The 18041-nt window shown below is 42.0% G+C and overlaps 1 protein-coding gene across 1 annotated transcript in view; it reads right to left on the reverse strand.

Moving 5' to 3' along the window:
- Positions 1 to 18041, reverse strand: part of PLCL1 (phospholipase C like 1 (inactive)) — a 43507-nt gene that overhangs the window by 22189 nt on the left and 3277 nt on the right. The window contains exons 2-4 of the mRNA XM_032190418.1: positions 16570 to 16773; positions 7252 to 7327; positions 3068 to 3177 (exon numbers count right to left, since the gene is read on the reverse strand). Of these exons, the coding sequence (XP_032046309.1) occupies positions 3068 to 3177; positions 7252 to 7327; positions 16570 to 16773 (390 nt within the window). The remainder of the gene's footprint in view (positions 1 to 3067; positions 3178 to 7251; positions 7328 to 16569; positions 16774 to 18041) is intronic.

The raw sequence follows: 18041 nt of genomic DNA on the forward strand, positions 1-18041 counted from the left end.
CTCACGTGAACCTTGCTCGGCTTACTTGCCAAGCAGACCCCCATAGAGCAGTTTTACTGTATCCATCAGGATGAAACAAGTAGTTCCTAGCATGGGGGCTTGCCTCCGGTGGCAAATCAAATGCTTCTTGCCACATTTGCATGTTAGTGGAACTTAAACTCAGAAAGAAAAATGGAGGCACCGAAACAGAGGTGCATGGAAATAGAAATAACAACAAAAGCAAGCCTACACTTAGGATCCTAGCAACTGATTTTGCTATAAGAACATGATTCTTCTGTCTACTTTAATTACGTTGTGCCTCTCAGTATTACTAACGGGATGTCTGACACTATTTTACATGGAACATACAAAAAGACGTACCATTTTAATAATATGTGTCAAAGTTGACTTGTTTGACTGTCAGCGAGTTGTAGCTTCCCTGTTTTACTAACATTTTTATGTTCTGGCAAATAGTTTGTCCTTCTGGTGAGTATTACTAATATGTAATTACATTATATAAACTAAGGAAAAAAAAACATATTGTTTTGATTCGTTCTCATTACACACCTCATAAAAGTACCCCAGGGGATTTTTAAACATGAAGAATGCCCACAGTTGTGTTTTTTATAAAATATACTTTAATCTTACACTGTTACTATTTAATGATTTTGCCAGAAGCAATTTTTTTTATTGCATCCATTCTTTGTATTCAAAACTTACCTATTGCAATGAATATTTATAAATAAATACATTCATTAAATATGCTTTTGCTTCACCAGCCTAGGAAAAGACTATTAATCATCTGGCAGGCACGAGCAAAACACAATACCTGCTATTGCTCATGGGCACCTCACACGAACTTGCAAGCAAAGCTGACTACTGCTGCATGACGTAGCTGCCTCCAACGACCCCAAGCACACAAAGAAGCTTTCTCCTGGAGTTGTTTTGCCTTTCTCTCACCTCACCCAGTGTGAAGCAGCTGATGCATTTCCTAAATGTTGCAGGCACTTTTTTCTTTTCTTACATCGCTATGCTAGTGAAATGTATATGCAACTGTTGTGGTTTAACCCAACCATCCTGAGATCAGGCACCGGGTTTGAGTGGGGAAGGGTTGCTGATTTCTCCTCACCACACCCTCCTGGGGAGCTCTCACCAGCACACTGGGGAGAGCCAGTGCCAAATACAAGATGCAGTTGTAACCAGCAAATAGGTTTGTTAGGGGTAGGGTCACTGAAATACAATATTCTTGAAGAGGAGAAAAAAACAAAAAAAAAGAATGGTGACCAACTGCCTCATATCAGACACCTGAAGTACAAAGTGGTTCTCCTTTGCCTACTGTCAGTGCTGAATTGGACTTCAGTCAGAATGAAAAGGTGTTTCATCCACTTTTGTACAAGAGGATAGTTGCAACATACACTGTTGGCATTTCAATATACAAGTAAAACAAACAAACAAAAACCAAAAAAATACCCAAGAAGCTGTGGCTTAGAAATGACACATCAATTATTCTTTGACCTTGACTAAATGTTCATAACACTGATTGTGGCAGTGTGTGTTAGGCAGCAATTATTTTTCATGGGAAATGTTTCTCTAATACCCTACTCATATCTTCATTAATCACAGATCACCCTCAGAGGTCTGAACTTCTCATTTGAAAAATTTAATTTTTCTCATCTAAAAATTTAAAAGTTTAGACCAACCCCAGCTGTGTTTATGTTGACTCTGAGCATGAAGCATTTATTTTACTTAACACAGCTAAAGGCATTCAGAGTAATGTACAGAACTGCCTATTACATTTTTATTTTTTTCGTCCTCTTTAACTACTCACCTTAATTATGCTGTGTGGAGAAGGTCAGTCTCTTCCATCATGTTTGAATTGGTTGCCTTTTCTCTTCATCGGAGGTCTTATTAACGGAGCCTGTGCTGACTCCGTTACTTTCTTTCCCTCCCTCTCTCACACTGAATCAAGGTACACAAGGAACTCCAGGTGTCCCCCAATTCTTCTAACCCTTCCCCACCACCAACAGCCTCTCCCATCCATTTTTGTTCCTCTTCATTCCCAACTCTTTTTTGCTAGTGCTCTTTCTGTCTCCATGAGGCTGAAGCATGCCACCTCCCGCTGATTTCACTACTGCTGTTGCACATTGTGTTTTGGTATATATTTGATTAGCAATCTTGTAAAAATTCCCTCTCATAGCTGGCCTGCCCTGGGATTCCAGTGCAGGAAAGGCGACAGAGGGCCACAGACAAGGCAACCTGCTTAAATGGCAGCTGGAGGGAGGAAGCAGCTGGGAGAGAGCCATGGGACATCGGTGAGCAACGTGTGATCTATCAGAGCAAGGTGGAAAATGAGGCTGTGAAACAAAATGTGACCTGAATGCTAATGACCTGAATGCTTGGCTCAGGTCCTCTCCTTGCCATCTGCTGGGGCTGTACCAGCTCCTCACTTCTTTCCACGTTGGGCTGTTCCTGGACAACTTTACGCAAGGTCAGACATACAGCTGCCATGGCAATCTCTGGCTGATCGGTGCTGAACCAGGAGGAGCTAAAGCCCGACTGAGGTGCTCACTACACAGCGTGTCACCACGCAGCCAAGATGGAGAGCGGCTCCTTTAGCCATTTGGATGGTGCTCCACTTTCAAAGCACACCCCTGACACCTGCAGGATCTGTAGTATTTGTTGTGTGTACTTTCATGACAGCCTGCCCCCTTTCCCTCTCTTTCCCCAGGAGATACCTGTGTCTTCATATTACAAATCAAGTGTCTGAGACCCAGTGACCTCAGACACGTCACATTCACACATTGTGTGAAGCAGAACAGGCAACTGAGACCAGGTCTCTGAGCATACAAACTAATGAGCTATCCCTCTTTTATGCAGGCTTAGATAAATTCCCTTCCACAGCTTCCAAACCACAGTTGTAATTAGATGTATTTGATAAATCTTAATAGTTGGGGGGTAATTTATACTTCCCATTTAAACAAAACATGTCTCCAGTGTTAATAACACAGTACCAAGAGATAAGCTAAAAAGAGCAAGGATGTGCTTATAAAGTTAATACGAGACACAAGGCGGTGCTTTCTGTGCTTACCTTCAGCACTGTGATATTCCATGCAAAGCTTTCAATGGCTTTGCTTAATTTTCTTCCTTTCAAGCCTTCCTTTGTGCCGAGGTTATGGAGCTCTTCATGGAATTCCATCCCTAAAAAACAGATCGCTACATCACCCTCTGTATGATTGATTACCCCCATAAAATGTTCAGCAAGCATTTTCGCCCTTGCAGCTGATATTTCCTACATCCTCTTTCTGTGTTCCCCCCTCTTCCCTGTCATGATCCCACCCTAGAGAGCATCTCCCTTCTATTTAAGTGTTATGTGCAGCCTTGCAGCTCTGCCTCCAATTCTGTATTTGGCTCTCCTTTCCAGTGCCAGGGTCCTACACAGGCACATGCCTGCTCCCCACACGAACACCACTCCAGCACTTCTGATTGTAGTCTGCTTTGCTGGAAGTATCATGAAAAAAGGCAATCACTTGTCACTATCCTTCAACAGATGTACCTTGGGAGGCAGTCTGGCAGACAGGAAAGATACCTGTGCAGCACGGCAAATACAGACTCAGGTGCACAGCTCCTCATTAATCATAATCACTGGCATATAGAAAAACCCTTGTACTCCACAGTGACAAATTATTTCACGAACGCACACTGCTAATCACAAGATTGGTATTCCTGCAGCCTGTCGAGCTGAGACTTCCAAACATAGACCTGGGAATTGGCAACATTTCATTGCTAGTTTTGTAGCAAACGTCTGCAAATCCTTTGCTGGATACAAGAACTTGAGAATCTGGGATCAGATAAAAAACCTTAACGAGCCCAATTAGCTCACCAATTCTGTGAGATTTGCAGTGTATGCAAACATTTCTCCAAGGCTGCTGTGGATGAAAAGACAAAATGGAGAGAGAGCTGGTTGTGTTCCCTTAATTTGTACCTTACAAAGGCCAAATTGGCACTAAATCACTCCAAAATATCTGAAGCCCATCCCAGCTGAACAAACCGAGTTCAATCTCCAGTTGTTTCATAGCTCTCCCTCCCCTGTTGTTTTGAGGCAAATGTCACTCACAAGTTCAGGCTTCACTGAAATTACATCAAAGAAACCCCCATCGGCACCTGACAGAGAACACCTGCATGGAGCACCGAGGGGCTATTTTAGCAGGGTGACTGAAGGAGTCAGCCTTCTGATACTCCAAGGCAGCCTGCAAGTAAGCTTGCCCAAAGCTCTCCTGGAAGACTGACAATAGGCTTCCTTCTGCCTTGCACTGAATCTGGAGGCAGCTGAGCCACTGCCTGAGAAACACTGAGGGCGTTCAACCTCACACAACGTAAGGTTCATCTACACGTACTGCTTATTCTCCAAAACTTCGCTTGCTCACAAGTTTTGCATATCTAAGGTAACAGAGTTCCTGCAACACCTCCTTTGGAAAACAGTCTAAATAACTGCACCTCAAGAAAGATTCCCCTGCAAGCTGCCTTGTGCCAACTGACTCAAATAATTTCACTCGAGTAAGTGAAAGAAAACCTCCAAGTGACTTGCTTTGTCCTCTGAAGAAATACAAAGGCCAACAGTGCTCAGTTCCACTTGGGCAGTCCTGCCTTTATGTAGCATACTTTGTTTTTCCCCCTTCCCAGATTTCACTTTCCCACCTGTAAACTGGAAATAATGCTGCCCAAGAGAGAGACAGTTACTAACATTCATCAGGCTGTGGAAAGGAGCACCAATTAAAGCATATAGCAGTTCAGTCCTCCATTCTGCTAATGCATTGGGCCAAAAGCATACATGAAAACAAACAAACAAACAAAAAAACGTAAACTCAGCAGCCTGAGAAGTCATCTGGGGGAGCAGAGAGGGTCTTGTAGCACAGGGAGCAGGGACCAAAACAGGCTGGGCTGTGAAGCAGAGGTCAGGTAGGAACGCGTGTCCAAGAGGAGTAGGACTGGGCTGAGGTGAAGAACAATGTCACTGGCAATTGTATCTCTGACATCTCTAAACTTATGAGTGCTTCATCTTGCCACATTTAAAACTTTCTTTGGACAATTTGCCTGGGTAACATTTGCAACAAACTAATCAGCAATCAAGCACTGCGAGGGATCAATTCTCTCTCTCCTGCTCCTTTCCTCTGTCTTAAATCCTGAGGTTTTATATGAGCACTGCATCTCTCTCCACCCTTCTCAATCAGAAATATTTTAAGGCTAACAAAGCAAAACCAGCAGAAGTACAAGGAGATACAACAGTAATGAGAACAAAGAAATTAACAAGGAGATACAACAGTAAAGAGAATAAATAAATTAATCTTTTTGCTGGGGGAAGGAAGGAGAAAGGAATTGCATTCAACGTTGGACATAGCCTGGTGATATGCTTCTTGCCCAGAGAAGCTGTGGATGCCCCATCCCTGGAGGGGGTCAAGGCCAGGTTGGACGAGGCCCTGGGCAGCCTGATCTAGTGTGTGGTACCCCTGCCCATGGCAGGGGGTTGGAACCAGATGATCTTTAAGGTCCCTTCCAAGCCGAGCTGTTCCATGATACAGTCCTGTGTCGTGTTCTCTGCCCACGTTATCAACCCCCAGCTCACAAGGACTTCACAGGTCCTTCTCTCTTTGCACAGAGCTGGGTGGGTACAGCTCTGATATTCCTGAGGGTCTGCATAATTTGGTGCTGCTCTAAGTTATAGCAGCTAGAAAGACCATCAGTGCTGTATTTTCTGGTCACTGTCCCATTTCCTAAACCCTCTGTACCTGTTGAAGGCTTTGTGCTGAGGAGAGTTATGCTGTTTGTGCAGATACACAGGAGGAGCCAAGGCACAACCCAAGATGAGGCCCATGAAATGCGGAAAGACAAATGTGCTCGCCTCTCCTCCCTTTCCTACCACAGCTCTGACCGTGGCTCCAGAGCTCTGAATTTCCAAGAGCAGACTGGGTTCCACCCTGCTCTTGTACCACATTAAAAATCAGTTAAATGCTATTACTGAAATAGTTTCCTAGTTTCTTCTAATTAAAAAGGTGAATTAAGGAATTTACTATAAAGCATCAGTTTCATTCATTATTTATGTTTAATAGAAACAAATGGCTGTAGCCTCTGTCACTTGCCAAATCCAAAAATGCCTATTGGAATAAAACAGTATTTATGATTGTTGTGGTCCCAGAAGACTTTTCTGAGATCACAAATTAAATACAGTAGCAAGTGTTTGCATTCCTGACCTTTGAGGCTTGCTGTAGATTACAAAAGGTGCAGCTGTACAACTAGACTAAAAACAGATTTTATTTCAGCATTGTAAACTCGTAATAGAAATACACTGCAAGGATTTATTCTGCATGGTTTCTGATATATGAAAGCTGACGGGTTTAGCTGTAGAGGATTAAGATCTTACTACCACCAAATGTGGACTCTTATCTCTCAAGCAGGGTTTATTTTTGTGTATCAGCAGAAACTACAGGAAACGTCCCAGTTTGGAGTCTGGCTTACTGTCCTGAACAAGTGATGAAGAAGGTTTGCATGAGTAAGCTGAACTGCGAATCGCAGACATTTTGACCATCCTGCAAACAGAGTGTGAACCCGTGGCAGAGCATACAGGCAGCCACTTCTGAAATCATCTTCTCCCTTTCTACTGATGCACACAAGACAGCTCTAATTCAGGCAGAGACATCCAATATCATACACCAGCAAAATATGATTTGCCTTAAGTCTACTTACACCTCCTTGTGCCCATGTAACTAAAATACATAATGCATAGCCACACAGATTCATTGTGACATGAAGGGATTATATTGGTGCATGTTTGTTTCCAAGCTCAAAATCAACTCGAAATGGCAAAATTAAGTAAAGGTAGGCAAGAGAGCTTGGTTCAGTAGGTTTCAGAGCCTTTGTGTTTAAGACAGTAACTATGGCAGAGAACAGAGCTCAGTAAAGGCAGCATACCTTCCCACTCCCTCATTTTAATTGAATTCCTTTCTAGTTCATTTGACTTATTTAAATGCTGTCAGACATTTCAGAGCTGTAAAACAGATAGAGAAATAGACTTGAGGTGAAAACTGAGGATTTCTCTCTGATCCTACACCTCCACTGCTGCTGGAAGATGAGCCTTCAGGAGGGTGGAGTCTGCTACGGAAAGATGAGGATACTCACTTAAATATCAGGTGAAAGATGATGCTCAAGTCTCAAACTAAGAAAGTGATGGCACGTTGTTTCCCATCTCCTATCCAGAACTGCACATTAGAGGAGAATTACCTGCTTTCTGACACTGAACGATCTTGTCATGAGTGATGTCTGCCGTCTCGATAAGAACCCTGCTCTCTTGAATCATCTGTCAGAAAATAAATGAAAAACAACTTCATTACCATGGTTTCCTGCAACATCTCGTCCACAGAAAGGTACAACAAGGGTAAAACTCAAGAAGAGCTCTGTTCTGCAAACAGCACTATAACGTTTGGATCATTGCTTCATATCAGGTCCCCTAGATCTACATCAGGCTAAGAGACAGTTGCTCAGAAGATCTTTGTTCCAGAAATCAAAGAACAGCTGTTTCACATCAGTGAGACACCTCTGTCAATAACATGAAGTGATTTCAGGAGTAAGCAGAGTTAGGAGACAAACAACACTCATTCTATGTGAAACCAAGCCCTTCATAATCAGTGCTTTTATTGAAATGCAAGGAGAAATAAATACTTTGCTCAACAGAAGTTGCTATGAAAAATGTTACCAAGCCATGAATAGAACTGATTTCAAGAGATACTTAAGCCTGTGCGCATCTTTATGCACTACGGTGGTTCAAAAAGCTTCAGTGTTTCTTGAGGTTCCCTTGGGAGAAATTCTAATCTAAATTCTATAGCTTTCAGCATCTGAACACTGCTGCTGAAGTTTAAAAGGGAAAAAAAAAGGCAGGTAGTTTCACCAAGAATGCTCACACGTTTCAGATACCCCTATCTATGCGGCTTCCCAGAGTACACCACTAAGAGAAACACAGACAAAATACCCATTATGGGACAAGTTTCCTGAGCCTCCCTTCTTGCAACTGCTTTTCTCCTTTGCTGTTAACAATCCTCCCAAAGCCCTGCAGAAGCCCAGACAAACAAACAAATTGTTTCAATGCTATATTCTGTGAAATTGCAGAAGGCGGCACATACATGTACATCTGTTACAGAAGGAAAGAACATGCTGTATAGCAAACTATGTCTGAGAATAATCTTGCTCTCCTGGGACCTACATTGCAAAACTCAATCAAATCCAGGCAGCATGAAAGAATACTGCCTAACTTTATATCCTGAAATTACAGAAGCCACCATCTGAAAGCTTTGACAAAATGTTACAACTTTTAAAATCATTCCTACTTTCAAATGTACTAAGTATGAGAACACAACCAGTCAATTGCAACAATTTTGGTGGAAGACGGTATAAAAGTACTAAGCTAACACTTGCATATTAGCATTTCTTATTGTTTTAATTAGATACAAGGGAGGAGACATTTCCCCATGTCACACCCAAACTTCTGGAGAAATTCAGAGCCAAATTTTTCTGCTTCTGCCATCTCTGTCACTAATCAAAACTATTAAGATAGGCTTAATTTAATAAAAAACACCTATGCCTTCACTTTGACATAAACAAGAACATGAAAAAAAAATAAAATCCATTACCAGATTCACAAACATAAAGAAAGAAAAAGGTCTGACACATCTATAGAGTGCAAAATTATTTTTCAACAGAAGACGCCTGGTGGATATACCTGAGACGTAAATTACTTTAGATAGTATCCTTTGCCTTTCACTCTTTAATACTTGCTTGTCTGTGCATCATGTTGACTTCTTCTCTTGGATGTTTTTGCTTGACATCTAGAAAGAAATGACAATTTCTACCCAGCCTCTGGCTGTTCCATGCTGCAGCACGTAGTCATGTTGTGTTGAAGGAGCTGTTCGGCTGCCAGATAAAAGTTCTGCAGTTGGTCTGAACAGCACAGGGAGCGAGAACCCCCCCCCCCCACCAGCCAGTCACTACAAACTTGGTTTACAAGAGTCACATTTATGCCACACACACACACACACACAAAAGTTTGAGAATCATGAGTTTTATGTGCAATTTGGTACAAATGACTTTGACCATGTCTTCTTCCAACTACTGGACTCATTCCCAGGAGTTTCTGATGCAGTTGTCTTTGGATTATCAAACATGAAGGTGTTATGTTTGCTTTTAAGAGAGAAGTAGCAACAGGATGTCAATTTTCCTTTACTGCAGAGCAGGTAGAGCAGCCCTCCGCTCCTTTGATGCTGACAAAGTCTCACTGCTCTCCCCTCAGCAAGAGCAGTTAAAACCAGATTATACAGCAGAATTTAACTCGCTTCTATCTTCTCACACAGCAGCACTCTTGACTAAAATAAGCTGCTTTTATCTCATGATAAATCCGGAGAGTTATTTCAGAGTCTCGTGGCTCAGCATCTGGGGTTAAATAATGCCTTTATTTCACCACCAGATGTTTGTTCTCAGAAGTTTCTTTAGGATGTATGCATTAGGTAGAAATAACACATCCTGGGTGTACTCTGATACAAGACTTTGGCAGGCCTATAGTGTCTTTCCCAGGTGCAGTAACGCTGCGCGCAGTACCCAGTATTTCTGCTCCCAACAAGAATCAGGTGCACATTTTTAGCTGGTCAGAGATCACACTTCCTAGCTCCACTGTTAACGATTGCAATGACAAGTTGTTGTGGATGAAGCAAGGATGTTCACTCCGAAGAATCAGAGATGGATTCATACAGATAAGAGTACTACAGGCAAGTAGCTGCTTTCCAAGAATAAAATCACAGCATGGAGCTTTTGTTTGTTTGTTTGTTTTTGTATTTTTTTTGTTTCTTTAAGCCTGCCACAGTAGATGTTCTTCAAATCCTGGGAACACAACTGATACCCTCATAAAAAAAAAAAAAATCAAAAACCAGTCAAACTCTAACTAAAAATCTACTCCCTCCTCCTTCCCCTCGTACGCTTTCACTTACACGCAAGGTAGATATCCCTTACGGGATATTTACTGAGTTAGCACTGTACGACCAGCTAAGAAGCTGTTACTGGTAACTGCTTACTGGAATTAATGCTAACAGTTGGTCACTACTCAGCCTCACACAGGTGAAAGCAGGTGAGAGCCTCAGCTGGTCAGCTGGCATCCCGTGTCCCCTTGTGCTAGACACTGGAGAGCAGACAGCAGTTTCAGCAGGTTTCCCAGCTGCAGCAGAGGATGCTGTCCGGAGATGCAGCACGCTGGCTACAGGGACCTCCATTTGGGCCCTGGGAGATGCTCTGATCATGTCATCAGCTCTGGCACACAGCCCTGTGATATGGCATCTAGATACACAGGGTTGGTATGGTGTTGTTTTTTTTTGGCACCGGTTCTCAAATGACTCCACCATCTCCCAGTCTGAATGCTCCCAGCTTTTCCAGTTGGTATCAAATCCAAAGCCCTGCTTGTGGATGTCACCTACTTCTATTTGTGGTGCCAAGACAAGAACCAGAAGCTCTAAACATAACGGGGAGGGATGTGAGATTTTCTTCTGGGAAGGTAACGCCATAAATCACACAACAGTCCCAGATTTTCAAGCCCAGTCTTGCCAGCAATATTATGAAATCCAGCAACATGTCTCAGATGCGAAGAATGAGCACTCTTTGCATCCTGATTTTCCATACACCTTCACTCTGCTAAGGCTACTGCTGAGTGGTGCTCTCCAGGCAGTTTTTTAAGTCCCAGTCTTCTTCCTGGAACCCATCAGGCTGGTTTTTAATGTCATTGGTGAGAGGCTTTCAAAAAACAGGAGGTGTCCTAGTCAATGCCATTTGGGATCCTGATAAATAAATAATTTTTAAGTGAAATATAAAATATTTTTAACACTGAAGATGTCGTTTTTTAACTCACAAGAAATTAAGACTTACTGCTTGTGTGTACTAAAGACAGTTTAATCACAAGATCAATACAAAATGAACAAAAAATGTTATTATTTTTTACTTTAATGAACTCCTGTGCTAGAAACCAATTTCTTCCTTTTACTAGAAGCTATTCTACAAATTTAAAAGGGGAGAGAAAATTAACACAGCAGTCTCACCACAAAAAAAAAAAAAAAAACAAAACAAAACAAGGAAAGCTCCTGGTGGCAAATTAAAGTACTGCTCCTGCTGGGAAGATAAATGATACAGAAAGGACAGTTCAAAGAATCTTCTCATAAATATTCCAAAGTTTAGAACAGAAACCAACAAAACATATTAAAAAAAAAATCCAATAGGAGCTTCCCACTGAGGTGTCTCCTCTTTGCTGTTGTCCCAGTCTCTTATGCCTGCTTTAGACAATGAAGAATTTTGTCTTGGTAAGTAGTACCATATCACACTTCTATTGCTACTGAAAGAAAAAGAAAAAAGCTACAGAAACACAGCCAACTGGAAAAACATCTGAAGTGCAAATTAAGCTCATGAAAATTTCAGCAGGATTCCCTCTTTAGCATCAAGCATTTCTTGCAGCCATTTGGGACATGAAACTGCCAGACAATTAATCATGTGCCAGCAAGTCTTGTTAAGAGGATGTCCCCATGGTGTCAGGACATGGGAAGGAATGCTGGCCACCTACTAAGCTTTGCCGGTGTCCCAGTGCCCTCCAAGCCAGTTTTCTGTATCTGAGCCTTTACCCGCAACAGCCTAGTTAGAGGAACAGCTATCAGGGATGGTTACATTAGCTGGAAATCTCTGCAAAAGGAACTGAAGAAAATTTACTTTAAGCTCTAATTTTATGGTTTTGCTTCCAAGTATTTCTGGGGAAATATGGTGTCAGAGCACTGTAGAATGTGACCTGGTGCATGAATGCCAGTTCTCTACAAAACAACAGAAACAGTGGAGGAACAGGGGGAGGGGGCAGCTTTCAACATGCTTGTGCTGAATCAGGCCATCTAAAGCACCCAACTGGAATCTCATTCTGTAAGAGAAGTTCTGATGTGACCATTTTCCTATTTTAGAAGGGTCTAATGGATGTGGCTCTCAGAGAGAAATTGAGAGAGTGGTGGGAAAAGAGAGAGAATTACAAGAAAAGGAGAAAGAAAAAGGGTAATTGCTTTCCCAGTCTATGTCCAATTTTGGATAGAAAGCTCTTTAAGGCAGCTATGAATTCAGTGTCCATGTACCGGACTGCGTTTGACGTCAGTGCGTTATGACACTTTCTTGGCAGTGAGCATTATGCTCTGCAATATCCCTTGTTTTCAGCTGTTCAGAGAATTGTGAAAAATGGCCCTTTGGGGATGACACTGTCCCAGTTGAAATACAGATTTCAGTGGAAAAGCTCACCAAAAATCTATTTAGTCATTTTGTATTTACATAAACTGGGAAAATGGGCTTCCTCCCTGGGAATAAATAACTGTCATGCCTGCATCGAGGCAAGGACTGAATCTGAAAGGAAAACAGACAGAAGAGCAGGTCCTCTCTACACACACCTCTGCAGACTTCTGCTAGCATGCGTGGACCAATCCCTGTGTCAAAATATCACTGTCATTACATACCTCGGTGTCTACAACAGCGTGACAGCTACTATTTCACTTCTCAAAAATCCCCGGTCCATCTCTACATTAGCAGAGAGGTTAACTCCAACTTGCCTTCCCTCAACTGTACTAACAGAAGCGCTGCCTTTCCTTACCTGTTACAAAATAATCACAACCAGTTCCTGTAAAGAGGCCTTCATTTTGCTAGAAAAAATTCTACATGCACAAGAGCCAGAAGAATAGGTAACAACAGGAACATTTATTATAACTTGTTTATAACGTTTGATTTTCAAATGCTTCAAGCATTTAATCTCAGAGGAAAGGTAACGCTGAACTGACAAGCAAACTGCACAAGTGTCCCTGAGTTCACACATGCTTGCATCAGCAAATGAATATAGTGTGATAAGAAACCACAATCTGTCCATGCAAAAATCTCAACCAAAAAAATTCTAACTTCACAGGGTAAGTGTTTGCAGTGAATAATTCTGCCATCTGTCACGTGCAGCTGGGCCCCATCCCTTTTCTTCACACTGACAGCTCCTTTTTTCTTTTCATTCCCCCCCCAGCATGATCACTGAATACAAGGTTCGACAGGTTATAAGGTGCATCCCACGTGCTGCCCCCACCTGAGCGGGCTTCTTCCAATGCCCGGCCATGGGTGATGTGGAGCCAAAGGAGAAGAGTCCTCTCGTGGTGGAGAGGAAAGGTCTCAAGAGCAGCTCTGCAGATGGCATGCTGCACTACCCTTGGATGTATATGGGGAATGGATGACAGCACTGGAATCGATTCATTATATGCTACACTATGTATGATAATAACCAAAACTGTATGTAAGTTGAAATAAACTGTTCTAAACCATGTTTCTGGTAGTTCACAGATTTTTCAAGAATGTTTTCTGTGCATTGCCTATATTCCATCTTATTTTCAAGTGCTTCCATTCCCTGTTCTCTGCAGAAACTCCTTTACAACGCGGTATCATCACTGAAGCCTCCTCCATGAGACACAGCAGTAGGTGAGTTCTACAAAACTGCTGCAATGTAACCATAAGAACAAAAAATAGAGCCTTTGAAAAATCATTTCAGTTCCCTAAACAAAGCACATTAAATTTTATTCTAATAGGGCCTCTCTGAAGAGAAAATATTTAAGGTGGAACACAATGGTAAAACTAATTACCCAGAGAAAAAAAAAAAAAAAAACAAACTGCACAAAGCGATCTTTGTCTATTGCCTGCTGACAAAGGCTGAACACAAGGGAACAGACAGCTAATTGTTTTCAGGATGGCTGTGGCAGGTCTCTGAGTAGTTGCACCTCCATTTGCCCAGGCTGTCAGAACTGCCCATGCCCCATTAAACACGCTGACAGAGTTTGTATTTATTTTGGAAAAAAAAAAAAAAGAAAAAAGAAAAAAAAAAAAGAAAAAAGATATGGTCAGCTGGCAATTTTCAGTAGGGGGAAAAATTCAGCACATTAGGGCTGTTTTATCAGAGATGACATTCAGAGCAGACACTTTCAAGTGTTTCAAATATGTGATGCTTTCTGAGGCAGGGAATGACAGGTGCCGGCCCCAAGCTGCTTGTCCCTCAGACCTCCGAGCAAGGCACATCTGCAGCCAACAGCTTTCCATTGCGAGATTTAGGGGCAAACTTTTCTTCATGGTATTGTAACAGAAATTAATGACAACCATCCATACAAGAGAGAGGCCAACATCAATACTTTCTATTAAATGTATTTGAAATTGCTTTCAGGCCTATTCACCCAAAACGTGCTTTGAGTTGAACAGTTGAACAACTGTAGATCCAGTTCCTTGAAGCCATGCTTATCAGCAACTTGAAAGGCCAAATTTTAGTAAATCCTCTTCGTTTGTTTTAACCATACCTAAAATATTTTATATTGCTTTCTACCAACATCTCTTCGTGCTCTCATTCGCACTGCTACCAAGCATTTCTTCCTAGATAACAAAAGCACAAAAAAAAATCTCCCTTTCTGTTAAACTCCTCCTTTTTCTTTCTGTCCCCACATCTTCCTCAATGCTCACTGTTGTCCTCTAGTTCACACTCATCAAGCCAGCCGAATCTCATGCTGCCTGCCTGATTTAACCTCTCACTCAAACTGACCATGAAAAGCTTCATCCCAGCAATTTCCTTAGTAAAGAAATACACCCTGGATTACATGTATAACAAGTCACTACAAATACCATAGCAGGAGTCCTTTCTCAATATTAAAATTGATAGCAACTTCATTTTTTTTAAATACACAGAAGACAAAATAGATTTCAATCTTCTGCTGCTGACACTGTCTGAAAAAGAAAATATCCAAGATAAAGCAAAAACACTCATTAAATCTGGCATTTGCTTTTTCAGAAGCAAATAGTTTTAGAAAAATAAGATGCAGACCAAGCCAGACAACATGAATAACAATATTTTAAAGTAATATGTTCTCATTAACCAGGACTGCATCTCATATCAGCCTTTACAAAGGCACAGAAGAATTCCCTTCACTCTAGTTTTAAAGCCCTTGTGCTAGATCCTGACATTAGAGGTACATCTTCCTCCATCAGAGACACACCTGAAAGCAACCATCTAACACCATTTGTAAAAGTGTTTTTATCTGCATCCAAAAGAGGCCTTTCACCTATTTAAAACTGAAAAGTTTTTTTATAAAGCACAAGGAGGCCTTGAAATGTCCCATGTAAACTCTTCAGTACATAATTACAAAGTTAAGAGATGGCACATTCATTTTGTTAAATCTCTATAACCAGGCCTCCCAATATGAAAAAATGTCCTACCTTTGTGGTATTTGCTCTTTCAAACAAACATCACACCATGTAACAACTCCATACAAAAAAGTAAAATCTAAAACATGGCAGCTGGCAGGTCTTCAAATCCTCCTTCTGATATTGGTACAGCTGGTATTTTATTACCACAGCTTTATTACCTCCAAGTAAGATAAACTACCTGGAAGGAACGCAAAGTTTTTTCAGAGTATTTTAGTATGTCTTTTAATTATATTAGTGTTTCCTTTTTCCCCCTCCTCCCAGCTGATTTTCTCTTGCAGAGTGTGTTATAGCAGCAAAAACTGAGATGGAGAGGAGAGCATTTGGCACACAGAATAGCTGGTCAAAGATGCAATCACTCTTTGCAGCACTTCAGGGTCTCTGGAAGCAATTTGATGTCCCCAAAGGTACTTGCCATTTCATTCCTTACAAACGCAAGATGTGGAAATAACTGCTGGTGCGCTGAACATGCATTTTGATTTATTTAAGTCATGTTTCACAGAACTACACAGCTTTCTATCAGTTGATGCGGATCTAAGGATGGGAAGTCATGGGGCAGTCTAATAACCTGAGAGTCACAACGTGAGAGCAACTACTGCCGATCGAAGTCGCATGCAGCTGATACTCAGTCACAAGTAGCTGTGATATATGTGCTCAGCACACAAGGCTGACCAGCAGTATTTGCCTCAACTTACCTTAGCTCATCTCTTTATATTTCACAAGTATTTCCATACCATATTGCCCTTGCCTTCCTCCCACAAAATAGTCAGCATTTTAAAACTTCTCTTCCAACGGCGTTCTCTCTCTCCAAGAGTGCCATTTACTTGGTTTAGCAGGGACACAGGCATTACTTACGGTGCTGCCAAAAGGCGTCAGGAGGGGGATGGCTCAGCTTTGCCTGGGTACTCTCACACTGCGCCTCCCTGTCTGACGGCCTTGCCCACTGCTGAGGGGAGGGAAGCAAAAGGAAACACACAAATCTTGTGCCTTCTCTCAAGGACAACAACAAACAGCTGCTGGTACATGCTGAATGGCTGCTATTTTTATAAACAAAGTCCCTCCTCAAGTGCCAACCTGTGCTAGTCACAACTGTGTTTAAAGAAAAAAATAAACAACAAAAAGCTCAGTGTGGCAATTTGGACAATAAAAGGTCAATTTTGCATAGCTGAAGTCGTTTGAACAGCTCCCTTCACTTCACAGAAACTTCAAGGTGCGTGAAAGCCAGCAAACAGTCGGCCACTTTCACAGCCTTGGGGAAGGCCACGGGTAGCAGTGGGAAGCACCTACCAGGTCATATGCAGCCAGGACCTTTTTCTGCACGTCAGGCATGGTACCCAGAGGCTCTAGGTAAGGAAACGCATCCTTCATGCAGAGGATAACGGAGGGCGTGTTCTCGCTGCTCAGCAGCCGCGAGGACAGGGTCAGGATGCACTGCTTCAGGCTCGCGATGGGCGGGAGCCCGCACAGCTCTTTGACGGACACCATGGCGTTCTGGGGGAAGGAAGAGAAACACCTGAGCACTTATCCCCACTTGCCATCAGCTACCCACCTGCTAAGACCCAGGCAGTGCCTTCCTGCTTCTCCTTTCTACTGTGTGCCCACATACAAGCACAGGCATGCCTTGAAGCCAGAAGGGTCAGGCTAGCATTCAGAGGATTGTCAGAGTTTTGTTTTGCGTGCTCAAGACGTCCACAAGACAACATTGCTGGGGATATCCCAGTGGCCAGTTCTGCAGTTACTCTGCATTACAAATCCAGCTCCAATAGGGACATGCTTTGGTCCCCAGCACATTAAACCACCAGCCTAAAATGCTATTTCTCTCCTCAGCTGTTCCGACTCCAATTGCTTTTGATGCTGTAATCACCTCGTTCTCCTATCATTATCATCCTCCAGCAAGAACAAGTTTGACAGACCTCATATTTCCCATGGGAAAGACAAGCAGGAAAAACACACTTTGTTTTCAGCCTTGCATTTCCACATCACAAAGAAACATAAACACTCTTTTCTCCTTCTTACGTCGCATGTAAGAAAATCAATACAGGATATACAGGTCAAACCAAACCAACATGCCAGAATTTATTTATTTATCAAGTCAGTGGATGGATGGCTGACTCACCCTCATAATTGAGCTTCTCTTGAGTCATACCAGGAGTGACCAAGACACACAAAATTTAAGCAAGACAATATTATAACAATCCATACCTTGTAAATGTTACCCCACATCTTCCTGAAAAAAAGTCATCAGAAGAATGCCCAGCTAATTAACAGAGACTTCTCTCATTAATCAAATACATTAGCATGCAGTTAAAGGTAATGACTGTGTCTTTACAGAGCATTCCCAAGAACAAGAAATTTCAGACATCGTACTGAAATTTCATTTGGCAGGCAGATTAATGCTATTCCTCAGTCAAAGTCAAAGAACATTTCATTTCCTACAGTTCACAGATATAATCCTGACCTAGACAGAAGGTGGAGTCAGCGGTTCAAACTTGGTACTTTCAAGACCCGCAGGAAAGGAAAGGCTGGGAAGAGTTTCCCATTCTTAAAAATATGCTTAGACTATTCCTTTGGGAGTGATTTAAAACTTATGTCATTTTGTAAACTTCTCCAGCTGCCAACATTTAATTTGCTTTAGACTCTGTCCAGAAGAGTGGGGTCAATGAAATGCTATGCGTTTTCCTCCTGTTTTCTGGAAAGAAAAATGAATCATTTTTGTGTCTTTACCAAGGAGATAGTTGTGGCTGATTTCAGCTATTTAT

Source organism: Aythya fuligula, chromosome 6 (assembly GCF_009819795.1).
Source record: "Aythya fuligula isolate bAytFul2 chromosome 6, bAytFul2.pri, whole genome shotgun sequence".
In the NCBI taxonomy this organism is placed as follows: Eukaryota; Metazoa; Chordata; class Aves; order Anseriformes; family Anatidae; genus Aythya; species Aythya fuligula.